Consider the following 26,410-nt stretch of genomic DNA (forward strand, 5'->3'; position numbering starts at 1 on the left):
GCTATGGCTGTGCGGCTGTAGGCCAGTGTCTTCCCCGCTATGGCTGTGCGGCTGTAGGCCAGTGTCTCCCCCGCTATGGCTGTGCGGCTGTAAGCCAGTGTCTCCCCCGCTATGGCTGTGCGGCTGTAAGCCAGTGTCTCCCCCGCTATGGCTGTGCGGCTGTAGGCCAGTGTCTCCCCCGCTATGGCTGTGCGGCTGTTCCCTCAGGGAACGCTGGTGCTGTCGTTTATCAGCTCCCTTCTCCACACGGTTCACATTCACAGAACAGCTAAGCGGAGCTCACTACACAGAAAGGAACCGGAGGAGATAAAGTCACATGACCGCTCAGAGGGCACGTGACCCTCCCGGTAACCAATCACCACGGCCGGTAGCTGGTGTGGCTGCCGGGGCGTGGTTTCCATGTGAGGGGCAGGCGCAGGCTCAGTGTAGTGTGCTGCGGGGGAGACTTATCACCGGTACCGGGAACCAGTGGATCAGCACCGGAAATGATTAAGAAATTTGATAAGAAGGACGAGGAGGCGGGTAAGGCCTTTGTGCTTGTGTGGGACACCTGCAGTATGGCGGCTCCGCTCTTTGCAGGCCTCAAGGCTGCGGACTTTCCTGAAACCGGAATCCGCAGGAAGTGATGTTACAGAGGTGGACGTGTCATCCATGTATGTGATGTGCTCCCTAAGACATCTGACCCTCCTCCCTCAGACATCTGACCCTCCTCCCAGCTTGGGAGGACGGTGGAGAAGTAATAGTATTGTAGATGTATGACATATGGCACAGCTGCCTGCAGCTCTCGCCCCGGCTTACACGGAGTATCGGCTCTCGCCCCGGCTTACATGGCGTATCGGCACTCGCCCCGGCTTACGCTGCGTATCAGTCGGCTCTCGCCCCGACTTACGCTACGTATCGGCTCTCGCCCCGGCTTACGCTGCATATCAGTCGGCTCTCGCCCCGGCTTACACGGAGTATCGGCTCTCGCCCCGGCTTCCATGGCGTATCGGCGCTCGCCCCGGCTTACATGGCGTATCGGCGCTCGCCCCGGCTTACATGGTGTATCAGCTCTCGCCCCGGCTTACATGGTGTATCGGCTCTCGCCCCGGCTTACATGGTGTATCAGCTCTCGCCCCGGCTTACATGGTGTATCGGCTCTCGCCCCGGCTTACATGGTGTATCGGCTCTCTCCCCGGCTTACATGGTGTATCGGCGCTCGCCCCGGCTTACATGGTGTATCGGCGCTCGCCCCGGCTTACATGGTGTATCGGCTCTCGCCCCGGCTTACATGGTGTATCGGCTCTCGCCCCGGCTTACATGGTGTATCGGCTCTCGCCCCGGCTTACATGGCGTATCGGCGCTCGCCCCGGCTTACGCTGCATATCAGTCGGCGCTCGCCCCGGCTTACGCTGCATATCAGTCGGCGCTCGCCCCGGCTTACGCTGCATATCAGTCGGCTCTCGCCCCGGCTTACGCTGCATATCAGTCGGCTCTCGCCCCGGCTTACGCTGCGTATCGGCTCTCGCCCCGGCTTACGCTGCGTATCGGCTCTCGCCCCGGCTTACATGGTGTATCGGCTCTCGCCCCGGCTTACATGGTGTATCGGCTCTCGCCCCGGCTTACATGGTGTATCGGCTCTCGCCCCGGCTTACATGGTGTATCGGCTCTCGCCCCGGCTTACATGGTGTATCGGCTCTCGCCCCGGCTTACATGGTGTATCGGCGCTCGCCCCGGCTTACATGGTGTATCGGCTCTCGCCCCGGCTTACATGGTGTATCGGCTCTCGCCCCGGCTTACATGGTGTATCGGCTCTCGCCCCGGCTTACATGGTGTATCGGCTCTCGCCCCGGCTTACATGGCGTATCGGCGCTCGCCCCGGCTTACGCTGCATATCAGTCGGCGCTCGCCCCGGCTTACGCTGCATATCAGTCGGCTCTCGCCCCGGCTTATGCTGCATATCAGTCGGCTCTCGCCCCGGCTTACGCTGCGTATCGGCTCTCGCCCCGGCTTACGCTGCGTATCGGCTCTCGCCCCGGCTTACGCTGCGTATCTGCTCTAGCCCCGGCTTACGCTGCGTATCGGCTCTCGCCCCGGCTTACGCTGCGTATCGGCTCTCGCCCCGGCTTACGCTGCGTATCGGCTCTCGCCCCGGCTTACGCTGCGTATCGGCTCTCGCCCCGGCTTACGCTGCGTATCGGCTCTCGCCCCGGCTTACGCTGCGTATCGGCTCTCGCCCCGGCTTACGCTGTGTATCGGTCGGCTCTCGCCCCGGCTTCGGCTTACGCTGTGCAGCCATAGAGCACATCATTACACACTGTACACAGCCAGGGCTGTTCTACTAATGCTTAGTGATGAAGTATAGCTGAGATGTATCAGCCCTTTAAAGGGAACCTGTCACCCCCCGTGACGGAGTGAAGTCCACCCGACCCTCCGCTAGAGCCCGGATACTTACCCCATCTCTCCAAGTCCTGCTCCTGGAGCCGGTCCTGGGACGGAGATATCCCTGTCTGAAGCCCAGGGCGGGCACTGCGGAGATGAGTCCGACGCCCATAGAGAATAACGGCTCCATTCATTCTCTATGGGCGTCAGACTCATCTCAGCAGCACGCGCACCGGGCTTCAGACGGGGATATCTCTGTCCCAGGACCGGCTCCAGGAACGGGACTTGGAGAGATGGGGTAAGTATCCGGGGCTCTAGCGGGGGGTCGGGTGGCCTTCACTCTGGCACGGGGGGTGACAGGTTCCCTTTAAGGGAATCTGTCAGCACTTGGACCTCTTAGTGTTATGTAGGTGACGGCACCCTGTCAGTCATGGTACCTGTGCACTGTGCAGTCCTTGTCATAGGCTCCATTCATACGTACAGGATCTGCAGCAGATTTGGTGCTGTGCCATGTAAGGGCCTTTTACACAGGGTGATTATCGACCAGGAGCGTTGCAAGAAGCCCTCCTTCAGCCGATAATCTGCATGTGTAAAAGGGACAGCGATCAGTGATCCTCGGATGATCATCTGTTTAAAGCTATTTTCCTTGGCCACACATCTTCCTGTGTAAACAGGGCATGTGAGGCCAATGACCATAGAGGAAAGCTGACAGCACAGATATCGATATAACCGTGCTGTTTCCATACACCAGGCGTGTCCAAAGTCCTTTTACGGCCCCCCCCAGGTATCCAGCAGCAGCAGATACCTTGCGGCTTTGCCGCTGCCGCTCTCGTCGCCACGCCACTCTAGTGCACGGAAAAGGAAAGCCGAAATCTCGCGATGTCCGAGATTTCGGCTTTCCTTTTTTGTGCACTAGAGTACTGAGTACTGACATCTCGGACATCGCGAGATTTCGGCTTTCCGAGATTTCAGTACTGAGTACTGACGGTGATTCGGCCAGCTGGAGATCTCGCACGTCATGAGTTCTAGGGCTGGAGATTCTTACAACTCCTCAGAGGTCAAGGAGGCTGATGACCTCAGCTTAGTTATATATAACTTATATAAATAATATATATTAAAAGTTCCAACGCCACCCTACTCTTCCAGAAGGGTTAGACCAGCAGGGTCCTCGAACAAAAAATTTCTGCAGCCATACATAGGTAGTGGTAGTCTCTGAAGAGGAGTTGGTTACTGTAGGCAAGGAAAAGCAGGGCTATACACTCACGATACATAAAGGGAGCATATAGGAATCTGTGGTAGCAAGCTGTCATACCCTTCATTAACCCCTGACTGCCTTTCACTGTGCTATAATTCCATTATCTGATGTGCGACTATTTCACAGCTTGCTATTATCTGCCTGTGTTATAAAGCATGTAGCATGTAAAATGGTCGGCCCTCGCACATGTTCACTTCATCAAATTTGGCACTCTTTGAAAAAAAAGTTTGGACATGCCTGCCATACACAGAGCAGTATATACTTACCGCTGCTGTGATCCGGCATCCTAGTCTCCGGCTCTCCTGTCCAGCTGGTGTGTCTTTAGGCCCTGCCTCCTGCAGAATGATTGACAGTTGGAGGAGGCGGGGCCTGAAGACAGCAGCTGGACAGGAGAGTCTGAGCAAGAGCAAAAACTAAAAAGAGAAAGAAGATACAGCTCACCAGTCCTTCAGAGACAACAGCAACAGATTGAGTGCAGAGACGGGTGCTCGAACTCCTGGGCGTTGGCCAGACGCCGTGAGCTAGACTTCAGCAAGAAGAGAGGGGGGATTTGGAAGTCGGCACTCCAGGACGTAGTAGATTAAAATATAACTTTTATTCGTGCATTTAAAATCCCATGGAGGGCACAACAGGACCTACGCGTTTCGCTCTACTGCGCTTAATCATGGACCAGGATGTCAACAGCGTTAAGTATACACTGCTCTGCCATATGGAAACTGACTGGACAGTTATATGTATATCTGTGCTGTCAGTTTCCATGGCTGCACGAATGATACATAGATCAGTAAGTGTATATTGGTGATTTGTATAATTTTTGAGGGGCAATACAATACTGTAATAAAAATTTTCATCGGACTTCTCACTTAATGTAATGAAGAGTCAAAGAAGAGTTGTGGCCACTTTAGGTCTCATCGCTGGTTCCTCCTCCCTCTTCTAGTTGAATAATAATTCCGGTTTGGCCTCCAGCATGCACTGGATTTGAGCATGCGCCGCTGATGTAAAGGGCCACACACATCCTGCATCCTAAATATGCAGGCGCTGTACCCGGGAAGAGTGGCTCACTGTGCCAAGCAGTTGGAAATTAATTCCTTTAGTTGGGGAATGCAGGCGTGCCACTCTTTCCAGGTACGGCAAATGCACAGATTTTGAAAATGGCACAAATGCTGGAGGTCAAACTGGAATTATTACTTATATACAAGAGGGAGGAGGAACCAGCAATGAGATGTGCCAGAGCACGGTTCAGTCACAGAGCCGCAAATCCTCTGACACTTTTTTACAGTTAAAAAAAAAAGGATTGTGCAGTTTCTGCTCCATAGCCATTGAAACACGGGTATCATGTCTCCTAAGATGCTGTCACCTGCATAACAATGTCAGCAACTTGAGTCGGGGTTGAGTGCTGGCAAAGTCCCTTAAAGGGCTTAAAAAGGTTGTCCACCCAGAACAACCTATCCACAGACAGACACTATGCAGACAGATCATGCGAGGTTATTCCATGTGGTAGATTTAAGTTTATTTTGTTTATTTTTTTTTCAGGAAGTGGCTCCAATCCCTTCCAGCATTTAGAGAAGAGTGCTGTTCTTCAAGAGGTAAGTCTGTTAAAATTGCTTGCTCTAGCCTTATCACACTGGTATGGCAGAAATAGATCTATATATCTATCCCTGTGCCCTATCAGTACCCTACCCTATTAGCCAGGACTGCAGGCCTCTGCCAAGAGCTCCTGCTGTGTAGAGAACTGCCATGACTGTGACGTACATACGTAACATTGATCTAGTGGGCACCGTGTAACCCTGCAACCATGTTTACATGCATGCAGCTTCCCCTAGTGTAATAGCTGCTCAGTGACGTCTCAGCAACCAGTCCCCTGCAATAGATTTGCTGTTGTAGAACTGCCGCAGAAATGAATCCCCCCAAATTTCCTGGACCACAACAGTAGGATCTTGGCTGTACAGTGACCTCTTAAGTGTTGTCATTTTCACAGAAAATGTTTGTGTGTCTGCAGGCCCGTTTATTCAACGAAACGCCGATCAACCCAAGACGATGTCTCCATATTTTAACCAAGATTTTGTACCTATTAAACCAGGTAAGCTGAAATGAGTGAGTATGTACCGAAGCAAACCAGTGAGGCCAGCGAAGCAAGCGCACCTCGGTGAGGCAGTGATCTCACCTTGGGGTTCCTGGATCTACCTGCTGGATTTGTGGTGACAATTGGGTCCCAGTTGCAGCAGCTTATGTCACATCGTTCCCCACAGGTGATGCACCAATCTTTGTCGTGTTGCCACTAAAAAAGTGAATCCTAAAGTGTCACTGTCGTTTAAATTTTTTTTTTCCAGACATCAATAGTCCAGGCGAGAAACTTTGTAATTGGGTTTATTATGCAAATATGGCATTATCTACATTCAAAAATACTTTTCCCAGGTTCCCGCCTCTCTCCTCTCTCTCATTCACTGCTCATTATCAGGAAATCTGGACTCTTTTACATCAGTCGGGCCCTGTCTGTTCTATGGAAGGGGGGAGGAAGGAGGGAGATAAGTCGGCAGCAGAGAACAAAAGATTACACAGTGGGACCTGTATGAAAGCGGTATTCAGAGGTCAGAGAGGTCAGTGCTGACTTCAGAAGAGATAGTCCGTTGATGTAGCTGTAAATTAACTTTGTTGTCCTGTTTTGGTGCCTCATCTCCCTCACCCCTCTCCATAGAGAACAATGAAGACGGCGGAGAGCTTCAAACTGCTTTTTCATGATAAAAATGCATTTTTCGCCTAATAAACCCATTACAAAGTTTCTTAAAATCACCCACACTATTGATTTCTGCAAAAAAAATTTAAACAACAGTGACAGTTTAAGGATTTTTAGTATGAAATGATTTATAGGATAACCTTTTTCATTAAAAGATCCTATCCGTGGATTTGGAAAAGATTTCTTGCTTTTTTTCTGACTGACCCAGTAGAGGGTTTGTCTTAAAGCGACTCTGTACCCACAATCTGTCCCCCCCAAACCACTTGTACCTTCGGATAGCTGCTTTTAATCCAAGATCTGTCCTGGGGTCCGTTCGGCAGGGGATGCAGTTATTGTCATAAATAATTAATTTTAAAATTGCAGCCCCGTGCCCTACGGGCGTATCTGTCCCCTATCTTTGCACCACCCCTCCGTCCCTCCTCCCCACCCTCTTCATCGTTAGGAATGCCACTGAAACATTTACTTCTGTTTGAACATTGCACAGGTGTCTTAATGAACCTGCCCATGTGCTGTAGTAACACAGGTGGGGAATAAGAAGCAATCTGCCTGCGGCATTCCTAATAATGAGGAGGGTGGGGAGGAGGGACGGAGGGGTGGTGCAAAGTTAGGGCACAGATACGCCCGTAGGGCACGGAGCTGCAATTTTAAAAGTAATGTTTTATGACAATAGCTGCATCACCTGCCGAACGGACCGCAGGACAGATCTTGGATTAAAAGCAGCTATCTGAAGGTACAAGTGGTTTGGGGGGGTCAGATTGTGGGTACAGAGTCACTTTAAAATAAAAGACTTTCTCAGTCTGTCACTTGACTGTGTGTAAGAAACATAATTTCCTTCCTAACTAGTTACAAATCTTCCCTATATGGACACCAGGGAGCTCAGAATGTCTAAACTCTGTGCCCTCATGTTGTCAGCACTGTACAGATGCATGTTTCAGCTCCTCTTAAATAATTCAAGGTCTTTGTCAAATGCTTTATTTTGTGTTTTTCCTAGGGTGAACATTTTGGAACAATGGAAGCCACTGAAGCATTTTTCGCTATGACCAGATTGTTTCAGTCTAATGATGTAAGTGGGTCAGAAGCTTTCTGGGAGACGATAGTTTGGGCGTCATATTAAACTGTATTCTCCTCAGGGATAGGATTGCACTATTTATGTCTTTGTTGTATCTGCACCAGTTTCTGGTTGAAGTGTCACTGGCTCTTTAAAAAACTTTAGACATGTCACTCACATATGTCAGGAGTTTGAGTCTGGCTGTCCAGACTCCTACTGATAGAGTCAGGAGAAGCATGTGGCTAAGCGCTTCTCTCCCTGGCTTGCTGTAGGGCCTATTACACCAACAGATATCTGACAGATTTTTGCAGTCAAAGCCAGGAACGGTCTCTAAACAGAGAACAGGTCGTAAAGGAAAGACTGGATTTCTCCTTTTTATTCAAATCCATTCCTGGCTTTGGCTGTAAAAATCTGTCAGATAATCTGTTGTTGTAATAGGGCCCTTATTCTCATGCTCCGTAGATCAAAGATGCTGCGGGCCATTATCGGGAACTCCTGGCATCATGTATCAATATGACACCAGGAAAGCTGAACGTTCTTAAATCTCCGTGGCATCGACTTCACTGATACAGCCGCGTGGCGGAGTGACAGACCACACCTTACTTACTGCCTTACTATTTCTGTGCTGCTAAGGGAGAACACAGCTCCTGTGCAGGATTTTTTTAACACAGGCCATGTGACGTACCAGGCAAATACGTCACAACGGGAGCAAGATTGTAAACCATGGACTGAGGCAGGACAGGGGAGAAGGGCATAAAGTCTACAAAGCCCAAATAAAGACACTGAGGCCACTTTACTAGCAAGTCGATCCTGCATAAAGCGGGGCTTGTCAGTATCGCCTAAAACTACCAGTAAGCAATGTTATGAAAGTGTGAACTGAGTCCAGTTAGCAGATTTGTGGGGAGTTTCTCGCGAGTAAGTTCCATAAAAAGCTATGTAGTTTGGGCCAATATAAGCATATTATACCACTCTGGTTATGACTTTGGTATGTCACTGTTGAGCATTTTCCTTGAATATAACTGATGTTTCTGGATTTTATTTCTTTTTGTAATACTATAGCAAACATTGAGGCGAATGTGTTACCTCACTATCAAGGAAATGGCCAATATATCTGAAGATGTCATTATTGTCACAAGCAGGTAAACAGGAGGTGTATTCTGTTTTTTTTCCTATAAATGTATAGCTTTTGAATTTCTGTGAAGTACTGGCAGAATTGTTGCGTATAGTTACCTACTAGTTTATCATATAATATGTTGTTGTATGTGAATATTCTTGACTCCCATGATGGCTCCAAATCAGTTTAAATCTTTACACTACAGTACTGACACAGCCGTGAGAAGATATAATATGATTAAGAGCTCACGGCTTCATAATGAATGATGATGCTGGGAGCTCTGCATTCTTTTCCGCAGCACAACATCCATATATATGGACCATGCACAGAACGTGTGAATGAGGCATTCACAGGTTCTGTGCATGGCCCCCTCAGAAAGTTAGAGAAATGTATGTACTAAAACTTACTGTTTGGGAAAAGAAAAAAAATAAAGAGCTTATAAAAAGCTTTATAGACTGCTCTTTATTGTGTCTTTAGTGTTTTCTTTTTCCAATTAGTAAGTTTTAGTACATACATTTCTCTTTTGACTTTCAAACTTTTCATTAGAAAAAGGTGTTTAGAAGAGCTAAGGCTGGTTTCACACACACACATGCACTTGTGTGTGCAGTTTTTGTTCTTTGGAAATCTATGGGCATGAGAACAAAATACACAACACAGTAGATATAAATTGTTTCAGTGTTCTTAAAAACAGAACATTCCCTTGGTACAGCTTTTTCACAGTTTTTTTTTCCATTAGACCTACTATAGGGCTATGCCACAAAACATAGTGAAATCCCATTCTAAATAGCCTGCAAGTTTTTTAAAAAAACGAGTTTGTGTTTTTTTTTTTTCAATGGTAGAAAATAACAGTGAGGGAACTCTAAAAGACAGTGTAGTATTTTATATGAAACATATTTGTTCTTCAGGTCAGGTCAGCAATGACATTTTATTTAACATTCTATTTATATGTCTAACGTCCTGAATAGATCAGAAACCTGTCATGTGTGTTTGAAATATCTAGGAATAAAATACACCGCAAAAATATGTATGGTAGATGGTATTGAATTAACCTTTACGTAATTAAATCTTAATAGCTTGACCAAGGATATGACTGGAAAAGAAGATGTTTACCGAGGACCTGCTATCCGAGCCCTCTGCCGGATTACTGACGTAAGTAGCCAGTAGGGCTAAGGTTGCTGCCATTGCCTTCTGAATAATTTAGTTCTTACAGAATTAGCTGTAGCTAAAACAAATGTGTTAAATGTGGATTCCAAAATTAGCTTTGCAGTGCGTGTGGTTTGAAATATATAAACCATGCTATCGATTTTTCTATTTTGCTATGGAATTTCATTGTATACTGCATATGTTGCTAGCGTATAATAACTGCATTGTTTAGGGCTGTCGTGTAGTTTATCAAATTTGTTTTATGATTCTATTATAATGACTATAATAAAGAGACAGTTATCTATCTAAAATGAGGGGGGGGAAAGATCACAGTTGCGCTACTGTGTTCTCCTAATATCAAATCAGTAGTCTGGATGGTAACTTGGTGTTTTGCTAATATCCCCATATCGGGCCATTTCATACACGGATCAGTTGTCTGATTAAAGACTTGGGCCTTGTGTAAACTGCCTAGAGCAACCAATCACAGCTCAGCTTACAGCTCTGATAAAATGAAAGCTGAGCAATGACTGGTTGCTGTGGGTAGTTTGCACCAGTGTATATTTTACACCAGCTTGATAAATCTCCCTCTTGATGATCTGCTCAGATAACATTAGTCCTACTAAGAAATATGACTCCTTTGTTTTTACAGGCTACCATGTTGCAAGCAATTGAAAGATACATGAAACAAGCAATTGTGGATAAAGTTCCTAGCGTTTCCAGTTCGGCATTGGTGTCCTCCTTGGTAAGTAAATGCAGCTTCTACTGTTTCTAAACCAATCTAAGTGTTTAAAAGATATAGGAGATTCGTAAAATGATTGGGTGTGAATCCTCAAGAAGTATTTAAGTTTATATTATCGGTTACTACATTTGGTCTAGTGAAAGCTTAGGGCCATGCCTTGGATTAGAATACATTTTAAAAGTACCCCAATGTATATACAGTAATGGAGCCCTGAAATGTGATGTAAACTGAACCTAAATGATCCTGCTCAGTAATAGCAATTTAGTGTAGTCCTGGTGTTCCTGATGTGTAACTTTTTCTTTTTTTCAGCATATGATGAAAATAAGTTATGATGTGGTGAAACGCTGGATTAATGAGGCTCAGGAGGCCGCTTCTAGTGACAACATCATGGTCCAGGTAATTTTTTTGTATGTTGCATATTTTCTCCCTACCAGGTATTTTAAGTAAATGTGGGAACATTACTGTATTTTACTTCTATAACTGTAGCATTAATCCATTGCATTGGTCCAGTGTATTTCATTACTTTTGATTGTTGATAAATAATGCATCTTTGTTTCTGACAGTATCACGCGCTAGGACTGCTCTATTACCTGAGAAAGAACGACCGTCTTGCTGTTGCCAAAATGATTAATAAGTTCACTAAATCTGGCCTGAAGTCTCCTTTTGCATACTGCATGTTGATAAGAATTGCCAGCCGTTTGCTGGAAGAGTCTGAAGAAGGGTGAGAGTAACAAAAAAAATTATTTCTTTATGTAGTGCAGTCTACACAGCAAATATATTTATCATTTACATTAATGGATTAGAGGAGCACACAGTATAGAAGTTCCCAATACTAGAAATCCACACCTGGGAACACCTTAATTTTTGTTTTTAAAGTATCAGCAGAAACTATACAAGCATATGGGAACATTATGGAAGTGTTACATGAAAGGTCTTGTCTCATCCCTGCAATGGGATGTACTTGGACCATCGGTATTTTCATTGTCATTAAAAGAATCACTTGTCAGAGACATGTCAAAGGTTTTGTTTTTTTTTTCTCATTGAAGTTTTTATTAAGGAATTTACATAATACAAAAGAACAAACAGTAGAGTAGAAAAGCATAGTCAAAACACTAAGGGCCACATGTATCATCCGGCGAACGGATGATTTTCGTCGGAAAGTGCCGATTTGCGTATTTTTTTATACGCAAATGGCCGATCTGCGAATAAAATATTTGCAAATCGGCACTTTCCGCCGAGTACGCCTGGGGGGCAGAAAGGGGGCGTGTAGTGGGCGTAATGGAGGGCGCGGACTCAGAGTCCGCGCGATTTACCATCCGTTCCACCCAAATGTACGCCGAAAACCTACTCCAGTCCTCAGCTGGCGTAGGTTTTCGGCGGTGCGCACCGGCGCGCACGGGATTTATGTAGAGGCAGTCCGCCTCTACATAAATCGCCGTAGCTGCGGGGGCATTTATAAGTCCGGGGTAAAAAACGCCGGACTTAATAAATGCCCCCCTAAGTCCGAAGAATAAGAGCAACAGGCAAATCGGATGCCTGGTAAGTGTGCAACTTGGAGAGTAAAAACAGATAAAGGTGCAGACAACTGCGACGGCATATGGTAATAACAATTGCAGTAAGCCGTCGGTCAACTAGCGAATAGGCTATATGCAGACAAGCAATCAATCATAAACTAACATTCGGCTAAATAAAGAAGAAGAAAAACCAATAAACAAATTCTGTTATCTTAGGCGGACAAGAGGGGAAGACATAGGGAAAAGCAGGGGGGGAGACGAAGGGAAAACAAATGAAAGTGATAAAAGAATAGTTACTTACATGCAATCCATATCTGGGTGGTGAATGATGAGCGGCACATAGGAAGCCCGGACGCCTCGGAACCACATCAATCACGGGTGGATCTCACCAGGAGGAGGGGGGGGGGGGAAGGAGAGGAGAAGGCTACCGATTACGGCTGTATCAGGCTGACTGTCCTGTAGCGAGGCGAGGCAAGGAAATCCAGCCAGGATTACCAGGTGGAAGTGTAGGATGAGGTCGCCGTGAGCGAGAGGAGGACCTCCATATGTTGAGTATGGGTAATCTCCTTAAACCATTGTTCCAGAGACGGGGCGTCTGCTGAATGCCAGTGTCTGGGGATTACGGTTTTGGCTGCTTGCAGCAGGTGGCGGGCGAGTGAACGTTTGTATTTCTGCTGGGCCATGGGAAACATAAACAGCAAAACAGACTCCGGGGTATTGGGAATGACAACACCCGTGATCTCAGAAATGAGGGACAAAACCGCCCTCCAAAATGGTTGAAGGTTGGGGCACCCCCACCAAATATGTACCATGGTTCCCGGCGCGCCGCTGCATCTCCAACACACATCTGGAACCGAAGGGAACCAGCTATGCAAGAGCACAGGGACCCTGTACCATCTCGATAAAATTTTGTAGCATGTCTCCTGCGCCTTCGTCGTGATAGACGTCTTGTGTTTGAGGAAGAAGCAGCGGGACCATTGTTCCGTGGTAAATTGCTTTCCGATTTCTCTTTCCCATTTCCCACAGAAAGGGGGGAGGTCCTCAGATCTGACAGAGAGTAGAATCCCATAGATAGTTGAGATGGCGTGTGTTGGAGGGGAGGAGGCCAGGCATAGGCGTTCAAAGTCCGTGAGGGGACGGGAGAGATGTTTACCCCTTGCGATGGTAGAATAGAAGTGGGTGAGTTGCATATAAGCAAACGGGGCTCTCGCGACTGTGGTATCAGCGGGGAGGATGGCAGAAAGAGGTTTGAGGGTGCCCTTGTCTAATACCTGAGTGAATCTCAAAGGATTACGCTTGGAAAATCCAAGGAAGAGGTCAGGGGAGGCCCCAGGAGGAAACTCCGGGTGGTCAGTTAAGGGCAGTAAAGGGCCTAGGGGGTCAATCAGGGAAGAGGTGGATCTACTCATATGGAGGGACGCGAGCGTGTGACGGGTGGAGTAGGACATAGTGCAAGTATCAGATAGTGAGGGGGACCACGTCCAGGGGAGCGTGGCTAAAGATTTAGAGGAAATCGCTTGGGCCAGGCGGACCCACAATTTTGAACTTTCATTGTGGATCATGTCTAGGATTCTAGCATGGACGCACGCCAGATAATATAGACGGCAGTCCGGGAGGCCAGCACCCCCTCCAAGTTTGGGTCTGGTAAGAGTCAGCCTGCCAAGACGAGGGTGCCGGGAGGCCCAGACAAAAGTCCCAAAACATCTTTGAATCTGGTGAAAAAATGAAGAAGGGATGGAGATCGGAATGGTTTGCAGCAGATACAAAAGCCGGGGCAGCAAATTCATCTTGACTATGCTGACTCTTCCAAACCAAGAAAACTCAGGGCGATCCCAGTGTTCTAAGTCCTTACGGAACTGTGAGAGAAGAGGGCTAAAGTTGGCTGAGAAAAGGAAAAAGAGGTCGGGGGGGGAGTTTAATACCAAGGTATGTAATACCCGCAGGAGGCCAAAGAAAAGGAAAACGTTTGCAGAGACAAAACTAGTTGAGGGGCTAAGGAAACATTGAGGGCTTCCGATTTGGCTAGGTTTAATTTGAAATTGGACCACGCGCCAAATTCCGACCATCGGGCCATCAAAGAGGGCAGGGAGATTAGGGGGTCGGTGACGTAGACCAGAAGGTCATCAGCGAAAGCCGAACATTTGTAGTCTTTACTACCCACAGTGACGCTGTGGATGTTCGGAGGCCAATAAATATTCCATAACCAGGGCGTAGAGGAGAAGGGACAGGGGACACCCCTGGCGAGTGCCATTATGTGTGGTAAACGGGTCAGAAAGCAGTCCATTAATTTTTAATTGGGCCGTCGGGGCGTGGTAGAGGGCCATTATTTTAGAGAAAAAACACTGGACCTAAGCCAACATCATGGAGGGTTTGTGCCAGGGAGGACCAGGAGATTCTATCAAAAGCCTTCTCGGCATCTAAGGATAAAATCATTAGAGGGATCTTTTGCGAGCGAGCATAATGCATGATGTCTATAGTCTTGATGGTATTGTCCCTGGCTTCCCTCCCTGGCACAAATCCAACCTGGTCCGAGTGAATTAAGGTTGGTAGTATGGCATTGAGGCGATTGGCCAGGAGTTTGGAATAGATTTTCAGGTCGACATTCAGGAGAGAAATGGGACGGTAGCTGTTGCATAGTTGGGGGTCCTTGCCAGGCTTGGGTATGACTACAATATGGCCCAATGTGGAGTGCATGGGGAAGGCGGTGTCGGGAGAAATAGAGTTAAATGCAGGCAAAAGAAGAGGGGCTAAGTGGGACTGGAGATCTTTGTAGAATTTGGCCGTAAAGCCGTCTGGGCCCGGACTCTTGGCACCCGGTAGGTCTTGGATTACCGCGGCTAGCTCAATATCGGAGAATGGCTCCTCTAGCGAGGCAATGCTTTCCGCCGCAAGGGTAGGAAACGGCGAGGGAGGGGGATTAGAAGAAGATGGCGGCGGGAGGTGATATAATTCCGAATAGTACGAGCGAAATTGGTCTACTATGTCACGCGTGGTGTGAGCAATGGAGTTAGTTCCAGTTTTAATAGAGGGTATATGGGACTGGGCTATACGTGCCCTCAGTGACCTAGCTAACATCCGTCCACTCTTGTTGCCATATTCATAGAAACGACTTCTGCATACCTGGAGTGCCCTCCCTCATGAGGCTTCTAGCAAGCGCTTGACTTGAAGCCTAGCTGCCTGCAGTTCCCTGAGAATTGGCATAGAGAGTGCCCGTTTGTGAGCTAGTTCAAGCTGAGAAACTGTCTGGAGCGCTTGGGAAAGTTTGAGCGCTTTGTCCCTTTTCAGCTGCGCCCCTTTTTTTCATGAGCACTCCCCGAAGAACGCATTTAAGCGCCTCCCATTTGACATAGGGGGCAGTGTTGTCCTCGGCATGGTCTTGGAGGAAATCCGTTATGGATTTCTTAAGGTCTGAAAGACAGGCTAGATCAGTGAGAAGTAATTCGTTTAGTCTCCAAGACCAGGCCGATCTGGTTAGGTTGGGCAGCTGCAGGGAGCATATAACCGGGGCGTGGTCCGACCAGAGGATGTTACCTATTGTAGAAGAGGTCAACCAAGACAGGGCGCTGTGTTGGATCAATACATAGTCCAGGCGACTATATGTGTCATGCGGGGTCGAGTAAAAACTGTAATCGCGATCCGTGGGGTGCAACGTCCGCCATGTATCACATAGCAGGAGTTGCAAGAACGCTTTCTTGGCCCTCTTGATAGAGGAGTAGTAGAGTCCGGACCGGCCCGTGGAGTTATCTAAAGTGGGGTCCAGAGTCATGTTCAGATCCCCGCATAACACAACAGTCCCCCGGATCAGGGGTAATGCCAGATCGACCAGCTCTACTAAAAAGCCTGTCTGGCCCTGGTTAGGGGCGTACGCATTGATAATAGTAAATTCATGTCCTGCTTTAGAAAGGGATACTATTATATATCGCACGTCCGGGTCAATGGTGACCTGTAGGACCGAGCACGCAAGCAAACGATGTATAGCGATGGCCACACCTTTGGACCGCGACTCGGGGTTATTGGCGAAGTGCCATTGTGTATAGTGCTTGTGTTTAATGTTTGGGGCGTGACCAGACTTGGCTTGCTTCCAAGTGACCCATTTTATGTGTACGTTCTTTTTGTGCAGATGGTGCAATATTTGGGCACGTTTTTCTGGGGTATTTAATCCTTTAGCATTAAAGTAGGCTATGTGTAGTTCTGCCATTACTTACAAATCAAAGGGATGTTCCGAGGCGTACGGGACGGGCAACGCGCACCCCCACCACAGTCGTATGGATTGCCTGGGAGAAATAAAAGAGGTAAACCGATCAGAGAGAGCTACAAAAATGACACAGAAGGAGAGGGTAGGGGAAGAAGGAAAAGAGAAATAACAAAGGTAGAGTGAAACACAGTATAAGCAGTAGGAAAGCAACTGCTGCGTCAACTAAAGAAAACTAAATAACAGAGACAACACGTCTGGGTCAGGCAGAGAGCTGTCTCCCTCCTATTTGGGGGAAAGAGGTAGGTAAGCAGGCGAGTACAAAGAATAGATTGAGGACCGGTCCTAGGTCCTTTGAAGAAAGGCTAATGCGAGCACAAATAACAGGCCAAAATAACCAATACAGAAAAGGTAAAATAACTAGCTGTAGAAGAGCTGCATAGAGACTATTAGGGGAAAACATGAAGGAAAGTAGACATGAGCGCATGAGGAGAGACAGAGGGTTACCCTATGACTAAAAATCAGGTTAACCAGTTAGGTAAGCAACACAGACAACTGCGAAGTAGGGGCTCAGGCATGTGAGGTGGAAGAGTGGGCCCTTTCTTCCTCCACCACACAGTCAGGTGATTTGGCGGGCCGGCGTATTGAAGTTCTCGGGGGGAGGCCTCCTGGAGGGTCTTTACGTGGGCCTGACAGCTGTCGTAACGGTGGTCGCTTCAGGGGGGTCGAGGAAAGCTTCGGCCATTCCGGCAAAGCCACATCAGGCAAGTCCAGTTCCTGTAGAAAGCTAGGCAGGTCATCGGGGAACGTAGAGTGACTGATCTGTTTCCTCTGCGAACTGATAGGGCAAATGGGAATCCCCAGCGGTAGGGGATGTTTCTGTCCTGGAGTGCTGACAGGAGCGGTTTCAGGGCAGCTCTCTGTGCCAGCGTGTGGCGGGATAGATCAGAGAACAGGAAAATTTGACTGTCCTTATAAAACTGTTTACGTCTCCTTCTGGCATTCTGTAATATCTCTTCTTTGGTAGAAAAAAAGTGTACCCGGCATATGACATCCCATGGGCGTTGATCATCAGGGTTAATGGGTCTCAATTCCCTGTGCGCCCGATCAGGTTCAATGTGATTATCCGGGGGGCGGTCCAAGAGGTCGTTGAAAATTGACGTCAGTACAGCAAACAAGTCACCTGGCGGGACCGTCTCCGGGAGTCCTCTGGTACGGAGATTATTCCTCCGATTTCTATTCTCGATATCATCAAGATGTTGCTGCAGGGTAAAAAGCTGGTCCGAGTGTTGTCGGACTTGGGCTTGCAATACTTGGACAGTGGAGGAGGTAGAGTCGTTAGAGGCCTCCAGGGAGGTCACCTTAGTAGAAAGAGAGGATAAGTCCTTCCGGAATTGAGCGAATTCCTGTCTACACTCCGCGACAATCTGCTTGGTCAGGGCGGTAAAGTCCTCTTTTGTGGGCAGGGACGAGACAAAGGAGTGCAGATCTGCCAGTACGGTACGGGCCACCTGTTGTGGTGTCGCCAGTAGCTGAGCAGCTTGCAGCATAGGAAGGGACTGGGTGCCAGATAGCGTCTGGGGAGAGGTGCAAGTGCGCAGGATTGCCGGCGTAGCATCCAGACTATTAGGAAGCATGTCATGCGGTGGGGAACTATTGGCAACGTCCTGGATGTGCTGGGGGCGCAGTTGTGAGGCAGAGGTCAGTATAGTCCCGTTGAGCACTGCAGCCATGTGTGGCGGGGAGGTGTTCCACGATGAACCTGTGGACCAGGAGGGCGAAGTGGCACTGCTCATCTGGAGTGCGGGCTGGCAGGGGGACAGCAGATGGAGGGGCAGACCAATCAGCATATGGTGGGGAAGGATGAGAGCTGGGGGACACCACGTGGCGGGCAGGAGAAGAGGTCACAGTCTGTGGTGCCAGCAATGTCCCCAAAGCGTTGCCACCATCCCCTGCAGGGAGGTCCAGTAGGGAGAAGGTAGATTGAGGGGCCGCTTCTGTGACAGGGGAGCTCCGCAGATGGTGCTGGGAGTCCTCAGTGACCAGGGTGGCAGGTAAAATGGCGGCCTCCAGGGGTGGGGGAGGGGGCCCAGGGTGGAGGGTCAGAGCGTGCAGCAATATGGTGGCTGCAGGCTGCGCCAGGCTGTCTGGTGGGAAAGGGAGGCTTGCGGGACCCGCTGGTGATGGTAGGCGCATGGGGGATCTTACCTGCAGCGATTGGTGCTGAGCGGTCACACTTGCGCTCCTGTTGCAGCGGACATCTTGGGAGCCATGAGGAGAGTCTGTGTCGGCGGCGCCATCTTGCCGGGCGGCAGGCTGTGAGGACTGAGCTTGCGGGGGGGGGGGGGGAGAACGAGTCCCCCACGCGTCCTTAGAGAGTGTTGCCGGCATCGGAGAGCCAGGCTGCAGCCCTGAGGGTGAGTGGAGCTCCGGAGGAAGGGCAGCCAGGGATACAGCGGCTGCGGCGGGGACTGTGGCGGCGGGTGCCGGCGTCTGCAGGGCGGCATTCAGGGGTCTGGAGCGGGTGAAGTACGCCTCGATGTCCGCCTGGGGTGAGGGGGGATGAGGTCTGAGTGATTAGATCCCCATGTTTGGTAGTTTGAGCAGGAAAATCCTCTGGCTATGTGCTTCTCTAGCCATCTCTCTTGACTGCAGGATATTGGCTCCATAGACTTTCTATAGAATTGGTTTTGTGGAAGGAGGAGTTAAGCGCATCTTTCCACATTGTTGAGGGTCCCAGCAACTAGTCCCTGACCGATCAAAAGCTTTGACTCTTATTTAATTGGAGTGAGTAAGTAGCTTCTTTATCCATTTGTCTTTATGACGCTCTCCTTAAGGAGAATTAGTATCCTTTTGATCCTACGACAAAAGCCTGTCACTAGCCAGCCAACACCCTGCTCTGTACTGACAAGGGGCAAGAACCCCAGAACACCTGTCTGTAGATGCAGTATTTTTTCCTTTTGGAGAGATCCCTAGTCAATGTTCTAAGACTCTTAGATGGAGTGAAACACTTACTTGAAGGATGACCAACTTTCCAAGGTGGTTTGGGAGCTATTTTGCATAACCTCTTATCTTATAAAAGAAGACGCTTGCTTTTTCCCTTAGGCATACCAGTCCTTTGTTTGACTTCATTGAAAGCTGCCTTAGAAATAAACATGAAATGGTGATCTATGAAGCGGCGTCAGCCATTATACACCTGCCCAATTGCACAGCAAGGGAGCTGGCGCCAGCTGTCTCAGGTGTGTATTTAAGTCATCGCCTTATAATTCTTGACTACAGTGTTTTTCTTTTCGTCTCTCTTGCCACTGTTGCACATTTATGTAGCATACACTAACCATTTACCCATCTTATAATACCTTGGTACCGTGTTTCTTAGATGTTTAGTCGTTTTCTTTATTTGTTGATTCCTATATAATAAGTATACACAAGTGCTGTGATCGAAAGCATACAATTTACTAGAGATGCCAAACTCATTTCTCAATTGCAGTTACAGATGTTGAGTACAATAATGACTAGACATTTTAATACACAACAGTATTCACAGTTTCAGACAAGAATGTTTTTTGCATCCACATTACTGCTGCAAATTTGAGTTGTATTTCCTTTGTGTGAAATCTCAGATCCTATGCTTTATTTTCAGTTCTGCAACTATTCTGTAGCTCTCCCAAACCTGCATTGAGGTATGCTGCAGTAAGGACCCTTAACAAGGTAGGTTTCCCATTTTAGTATATTTTGAGACTAAAGGTCAGATATAAGCATTTATGGAAGTGCTGTCACAGGGTTACTGAGAAAAGGTGTATGGAGATATTTAACCTTTACTTATTAATAATCAACATGAGCCGATAACTTTTTTCCATTTGACATAGGAACAGAGTGTAAACAGCTGAACAAAATTATGTTATGTAAGGACAAGTAGGAACTGCTTGAGTGTACTGGGACAAAAGTCCCAATCCGCTTTAACAACCAGTATGTTATAGCTTTAATTGAAGATGTACTGAAATATGGTATAGTAACAGCTGGAACCTAAACACTCAACAAATGATTGCACTTGGACTACAGTATTTTATTTTTCCTTCAGGTGGCAATGAAGCACCCCTCTGCAGTCACTGCATGTAACCTGGACCTGGAGAACCTCATTACTGATTCTAACCGCAGCATCGCTACCCTCGCTATTACCACATTGCTGAAAACTGGCAGTGAGAGCAGTGTTGACAGGCTAATGAAACAGATCTCAACCTTTGTGTCTGAGATTTCTGATGAATTTAAAGTAAGCAAACAGTTAACTATTGTAACCTTTACTTTTTGGGGCTTTAATGTGCTTATAACACAACTGTGGTTAGGGTGAAATAAGACTTGTGGATCAGCTTTTAATAACTTCTTCTTCTGTAATGTAACAAAAAACAGGGAACACAAAACTATGAATGTCAGAAATAATTCACTTACCCCTTTGAAGGGTTATGTTGGTGGCAGCCAGTTAATGGTAATTGGGCTTTGTAAGTTTTATAGTTTGTGCACTGACAATGAAGGTGGGTTTATTTTAGGTTGTTGACGATCTAAATGAGATGAAAATATTGTGAAACGTATATATTCTCTCTCTTGCAGGTAGTGGTTGTTCAAGCCATTAGTGCCTTATGCCAGAAGTATCCACGTAAACACACAGTGATGATGACTTTCCTGTCAAACATGCTTAGAGATGATGTAAGTACCAAAATACTTTTATAGGTCCCTGATAAACAGAAGAGAAATTAGTATTGATGGTATCCCCACTAGAGTTCATGCTACAATGAGCAATTGAATGAAAAACCTTACCTCCTATATCTTATATAGAACTTACATTGTATAATTATACAGCTATAATGTGTGGTGTCAATGTGGTAGGTAGCCCGATTCCTCTTTAATGACATGCTAAAGGACTGTTTGTTCTTCTTCCAGGGTGGATTTGAATACAAGCGGGCTATTGTGGACTGCATTATCAGCATTATAGAGGAGAACCCAGATAGTAAAGAATCTGGGCTAGCTCATCTCTGCGAGTTCATTGAAGACTGTGAACATACTGTGCTTGCCACCAAGATATTACACTTACTGGGCAGAGAAGGTCCTCGAACACCTAACCCTTCCAAATATATCCGCTTTGTTTTTAATAGGGTTGTCCTGGAAAATGAGGCTGTAAGAGCAGGTAAAAACAGTGCACAGATGTACCACATGCTTAGCCATTGTAATGTGCAGTTTAATTCTATTATAATTTTTTTTTTTTTTTTTTTTTTTTTTTTTTACAAAACCTAAAAATCTGGCTATCCATTTGCATGCTTCCGGTAGGAAACGTAAGAATTTGATTATTTGTAATAAATCATCATATTTGTTTTTTTGCAGCTGCTGTTAGTGCATTGGCAAAGTTTGGTGCCCTGAATGAATGTCTTCTTCCTAGTGTTCTAGTTCTTCTACAAAGGTAAAGAACATGCTTAAATGCGTTTCCAGTGAAATTAAATTGATAGTCTGTCCTCGGTATGAGCCATCATTAGCTGAGTTACTGCAGCTATGATACTGTTTGCTTCAGTGGGATGTTAGCTGCTGCATCAGGGCACAGCTACTACACAATGTATATGGCTTTACTGCTTTTGGCTATATTTACTATGTCATGTGCTGCTGCACAGCTGATCAGCAGGGGTGCCATGTGTCAGCTCCCCTGAAAACAGATAATGATAGACTATCGTGAGGATAGGCCATCAGTATGTTTTCACTAAAAAACCCTTTTAATAATAAAGGAATGATAATCAATCCTGCTAATCATAATGTGGGGTGAATAGGCCTTCCCTTATGTAGCTTATGTTTCCACAGCACAGTTTGTTTTTTAAGATGCTTTTAATATTTTTTTTCTATATATTTTACAGGTGCATGATGGACAGTGACGACGAAGTCCGGGACAGGGCAACATTTTACTTCAATGTCCTTAAGCAGAAACAATTAAACCTCAATGCAGCCTATATTCTGAATGGTTTGTATTGCTTTTTTTTTTTACTTTATATGCAGGGATTCCAATTTACAGTGCAGTATTAGGCAAGTGGGATCTAGGGAGAATTTTCTTCCTCATAGCCCATCTTTCTTTTTCTGCAGACTCGTAAGACTTGCTGTCCTTTTTTGTATGTGTAGCCTCTTTGGATGCTGACATTCAGAATATGTTATGTTTTATCAGTTTCCTGCTTTCCTTTCATACCAAAAATATAATTTATTTTATGTTTTTCCTAAATTTCAGCTTTTTAACTGTTGGTATTTCTACAGGTCTGACTGTGTCTGTTTTTGGAATGGAGAAAGCTTTACACCAGTACACTCTAGAGCCAACAGAAAAACCATTTGATTTGAAGTCTGTTCCATTATCCACAGTTCCTCTTGTTGAACAGAAAGCAGGTAAATGCCAGAGTGGGTGTGTAGACCACAGGAAATTGGTATCAGTAGTGCCCTACAGATACATAATGCTAATACAACTAGCACTTAACATGGTAAACCATGTTTCCCCATTTTACTGTTGCTTTGGTTTTATTTCCTGCTAGATCTGACCCCAGTGGCTGGCAAGCAGCTTGGTAAAACAGTACCTGCTCGCCAAGACATATATCAAGGTAAAGGTGATCTTTAGTTTATGTATTATTATAATTTATCTTTTACTGATTTTGCATTTTTGAAACATAGATTAGTGAAAGAGGTGCATTGTCCCACTGGGATCTTTGTGAAGCCTGTGGTTGTGTGTCTTGTTAAATTCCACATTCCATATGTACTTGTGATGCTTAAAATGTACTGTTATCCCACTGTAACTGTGATGTACCAGGCACACACAAGACATGTACACAAGAACCTCTTCAATGTTAGTTAATCTTAAAGAGGAGAGTGGTGGCAACACTGTATGTGGAGTAGAAAAATGTAATTGAGTTATGTTCAGCATTCCGTTGTACCTGCCTCTGGTGGCATCTGGTTATGCCCAGCACCAATGCAACAATCTTCAGTGGTGTAGAGTTATGCGCATCACTCCATTGCATCAGGTAGTTCCAGATGCGGAAAGACACTGTATGCATCAAGAACTTCTCAGCCTTTTTTATAGCAAGTGTATGTCTTTATGATATACCATCTTAGTTCTTTAGTGAAATTACAAAAGGCAATATAGTGTAAATAATTTGCTGTGGCTTAGGCATGGTCTTAGATTGATCACAATAGATTTGATTCACACCCATGTTCATTTCTGTTTGCAGAACAACTGGCAGCTGTACCAGAATTCAAAAACTTGGGGCCACTGTTTAAGTCCTCTGAACCTGTTCAACTCACAGAAGCAGAAACCGAATACTTTGTACGCTGTATTAAGCATGTTTTCACGGATCATATTGTATTTCAGGTTTGTTTGCCTTGCCCTGTAGTACATTTTGATGATTTTAACATTTAAATTCTCCTGTGAAAATGGTCTTTTCTTCTTTTTCCTATGATAATCTAGTTTGACTGTACCAATACCCTGAACGATCAGCTCTTAGAAAAGGTTATTGTTCAGGTGGAGCCTTCAGAAGGGTATGAAGTGGTCTACTATGTTCCAGCACCAAATCTCCAATACAATCAACCTGGAATATGCTACACTCTGGTCAGACTTCCTGAGGATGAGGCCACAGCAGGTATGTATGCTCTGTGTACACAGATTTGCTAATAGACTACATCTATAGATATGCTTGTGTTTCTACCCCTGCACATTCATGCAACACTGTGTTTGGACATGCTGTGTCCACTGAAATCAGTGTAAGGCAGCATATCCACCATTAAATAACCCCACATCTCAAACTATTAACCCCAAGAGTATTTTAATTGATCCTTCAGAATCAGTTAAGTGTGGCTTAAGTGTTAGTTTGTTTCTTGTGGTGTCTTTTCAACCTCCATTTTTTGCAATCTAAACCTTGATTTCAACAATTTAAGCCATATGTTTTCTAAAATTGTATGCATTTTTCAGTTTATGAATTTTTGTACCAGTGTCTCCCTTTTGCAGTTGATTGTTAGCCCATAAGGGTGGAGCTCTATTATATCTGTGTGTATTGTATATTATATAGTTCCATTTTGGTTGGATCCGTATAATTTTGCAAATTGTTTGTAAATCCCATCCAGGTCTATGGAGCAATTGGCATACCTACAGCATGCTTGTTTGTGTTTTGGTTTTATTTAATGGATCTGTTTTCTCCTCTAGTGTCTTGCACCTTTAACTGCACAATGAAGTTTGTGGTCAAAGACTGTGATCCTCACACAGGTGTCCCTGATGATGAAGGTTACAGTGATGAATATGTGGTAAGTAGAGATGAGCAAATCTACAGTAATAATAAAGGGAATCACTTTATCTCTGCACTCTGCTCATAAGCCGGCTGCCGTTTAACTGTCTGCTGCTCCGCTCCTTCCTGGGAATTTTCCCAGGATTGGATCCAGCTTTTCCCAGCACCTGGAGCGACGCGGAGCATCAGTCAGTTAAAAGGCAGCAGGCTGATGAGCGGATTGCAGAGATAAGCAAAGTGATTCGCTTTGTTATTACTGTAAATTCGGTAACATAGTTCAGTGCTTAGCAGCAGCATAGTCTCCATATGCCACATGAACTTTAGACTTATTTACCAGAAAACACAATTGGCTACATAGGGTGATATGGTATTGCCACCATATAATTCTGTAGTACAGCTTTGTGCAAAAAGCCTAAGAGCTGAACTGGAATGTTTTTGTAAAAGTGTAACAATACAAACAAATGGATAACAGTGACTTCAATTATTTATGTTAATTTAGCTTGAAGACTTAGAGGTCACTATCGAAGACCACATTCAAAAGGTGTTGAAGCCAAATTTTGGTGCCGCATGGGATGAAGTTGGAGATGCATATGAGAAGGAGGAGACATTTGCGCTCAGTACTACTAAAACCCTGGAAGGTAAATAACTGTCTCTTCGGTATACAGGTATTTAGCTTGGGTTTATTAGAGGTGTTCATATTACTACTACTAAAATGTTTTGCAACTGGGCCTTGTTTACAGTGATGCCTATAACAGAAATGTAATGACATGCATCACTTCACTTTATATTCTTTTTATTTTTTTTTTATAACTGATGCATGCACTGAATGAAGTGTCTGATACAATATTTGAGGACTTTATATTCCTAACATATTGTTCCCTACGTTACTGCTGCCACAGATGCTGTTACAAACATCATTAAGTTTCTGGGAATGCAGCCATGTGAGCGATCTGACAAGGTGCCAGAAAACAAGAACTCCCATGTGCTTTATCTCTCAGGTGAGCAGAAACTAAGTACATTGGTGGTACTGAGGCACTAATTGTTACATTAATTCAGTACTTGACTGAATTGTAATCTGTGAAAGTGGGACCACTAAGACCTGCACCAAGAACAGGGCTCCCAAGTGTCCCTGTTTTATTGGAGCAGTGTTTGAGTATGTGCACTGCCACTTCAAGCTCCTCCAGACCTTTATTTTCTTTCTTCCACACTGTAGTGAATAGTTATGATTCCTAGTATGCATTTTCTGGCAACAATAAACATCACATCTAAGACAATACATAACATAGAATCCATACTGTAATGCTTTTTTCATTTTCATCTCCAGGGGTATATAGGGGCGGCCATGATGTTTTGGTTAGATCCAGACTCGCACTGGCTGATGGAGTCACCATGCAGGTCACGGTTAGAAGCACTGATGAGACCCCAGCTGATGTTATCCTGGCCTCTGTTGGTTAAGCCAAGCAAGGAGAACATACATTTCATCCGCTAACATTTCCAGAATTCCTTCTACACTATAATCACCTATTTTGTAATTGAAGTCTTACATTTGCAGCAGAATGGAAATGTTCAGGGCTCTGCTGTCACTTTGGCCATTCCAGTTCTCTGTCCTGGAGAACAAGTTAAAGACGTTCTTCCCCTTACCAGACCTGTTTTATACTTTCTCAGATCTTACTCATTCATGTGGACTGATTAGCACCTTTATGCTTAAATACAAATGTAAGTGGTCGAGTCTGTACTGTTATTTACAATAAAAGTACAAAGCAAATTTTACTTCCATTTCTATTTTCATCATAGCAAATGTCTATTTATTTTAAACCTACACTGGACTCATTGATGTTTCTTCTAGTACAGTGCACATAGCCATTAAGAATAAGTTATTTTGGCCAACAATACATTCTTGAAATCTTAATGCAGCTGCAGGTTTAGAGCCTTAAATTTTTCCCCTGCAACAACTGATATTGTGGTAAAAACTGGAAGCTGGCAAACAAGTCGGTTGCATTCACTTTTTGCTGTTCTGGTCACTTGCAT

General features: G+C 45.8%; 1 protein-coding gene across 1 annotated transcript; it reads left to right on the top strand.

The window, feature by feature from the left end:
- The first annotated feature begins 359 nt into the window (after positions 1–359).
- Positions 360–26,056, top strand: COPG2 (COPI coat complex subunit gamma 2). The gene is made up of 24 exons (XM_069979185.1): positions 360–522; positions 5,150–5,202; positions 5,616–5,696; positions 7,342–7,413; positions 8,458–8,537; positions 9,586–9,661; positions 10,305–10,397; positions 10,704–10,790; positions 10,958–11,115; positions 19,206–19,339; positions 19,741–19,808; positions 20,179–20,367; positions 20,703–20,798; positions 21,033–21,276; positions 21,471–21,546; positions 21,989–22,092; positions 22,377–22,502; positions 22,646–22,711; positions 23,336–23,475; positions 23,572–23,743; positions 24,304–24,401; positions 24,882–25,020; positions 25,282–25,380; positions 25,707–26,056. Exons 1-24 carry the CDS (start codon positions 486–488, stop codon positions 25,835–25,837), a joined length of 2,619 nt encoding a protein of 872 aa, XP_069835286.1. The 5' UTR covers positions 360–485; the 3' UTR covers positions 25,838–26,056.
- The last annotated feature ends 354 nt before the right edge of the window (positions 26,057–26,410 follow it).

The sequence above is a fragment of the Dendropsophus ebraccatus genome, chromosome 1, assembly GCF_027789765.1.
Source record: "Dendropsophus ebraccatus isolate aDenEbr1 chromosome 1, aDenEbr1.pat, whole genome shotgun sequence".
Classification (NCBI taxonomy): Eukaryota; Metazoa; Chordata; class Amphibia; order Anura; family Hylidae; genus Dendropsophus; species Dendropsophus ebraccatus.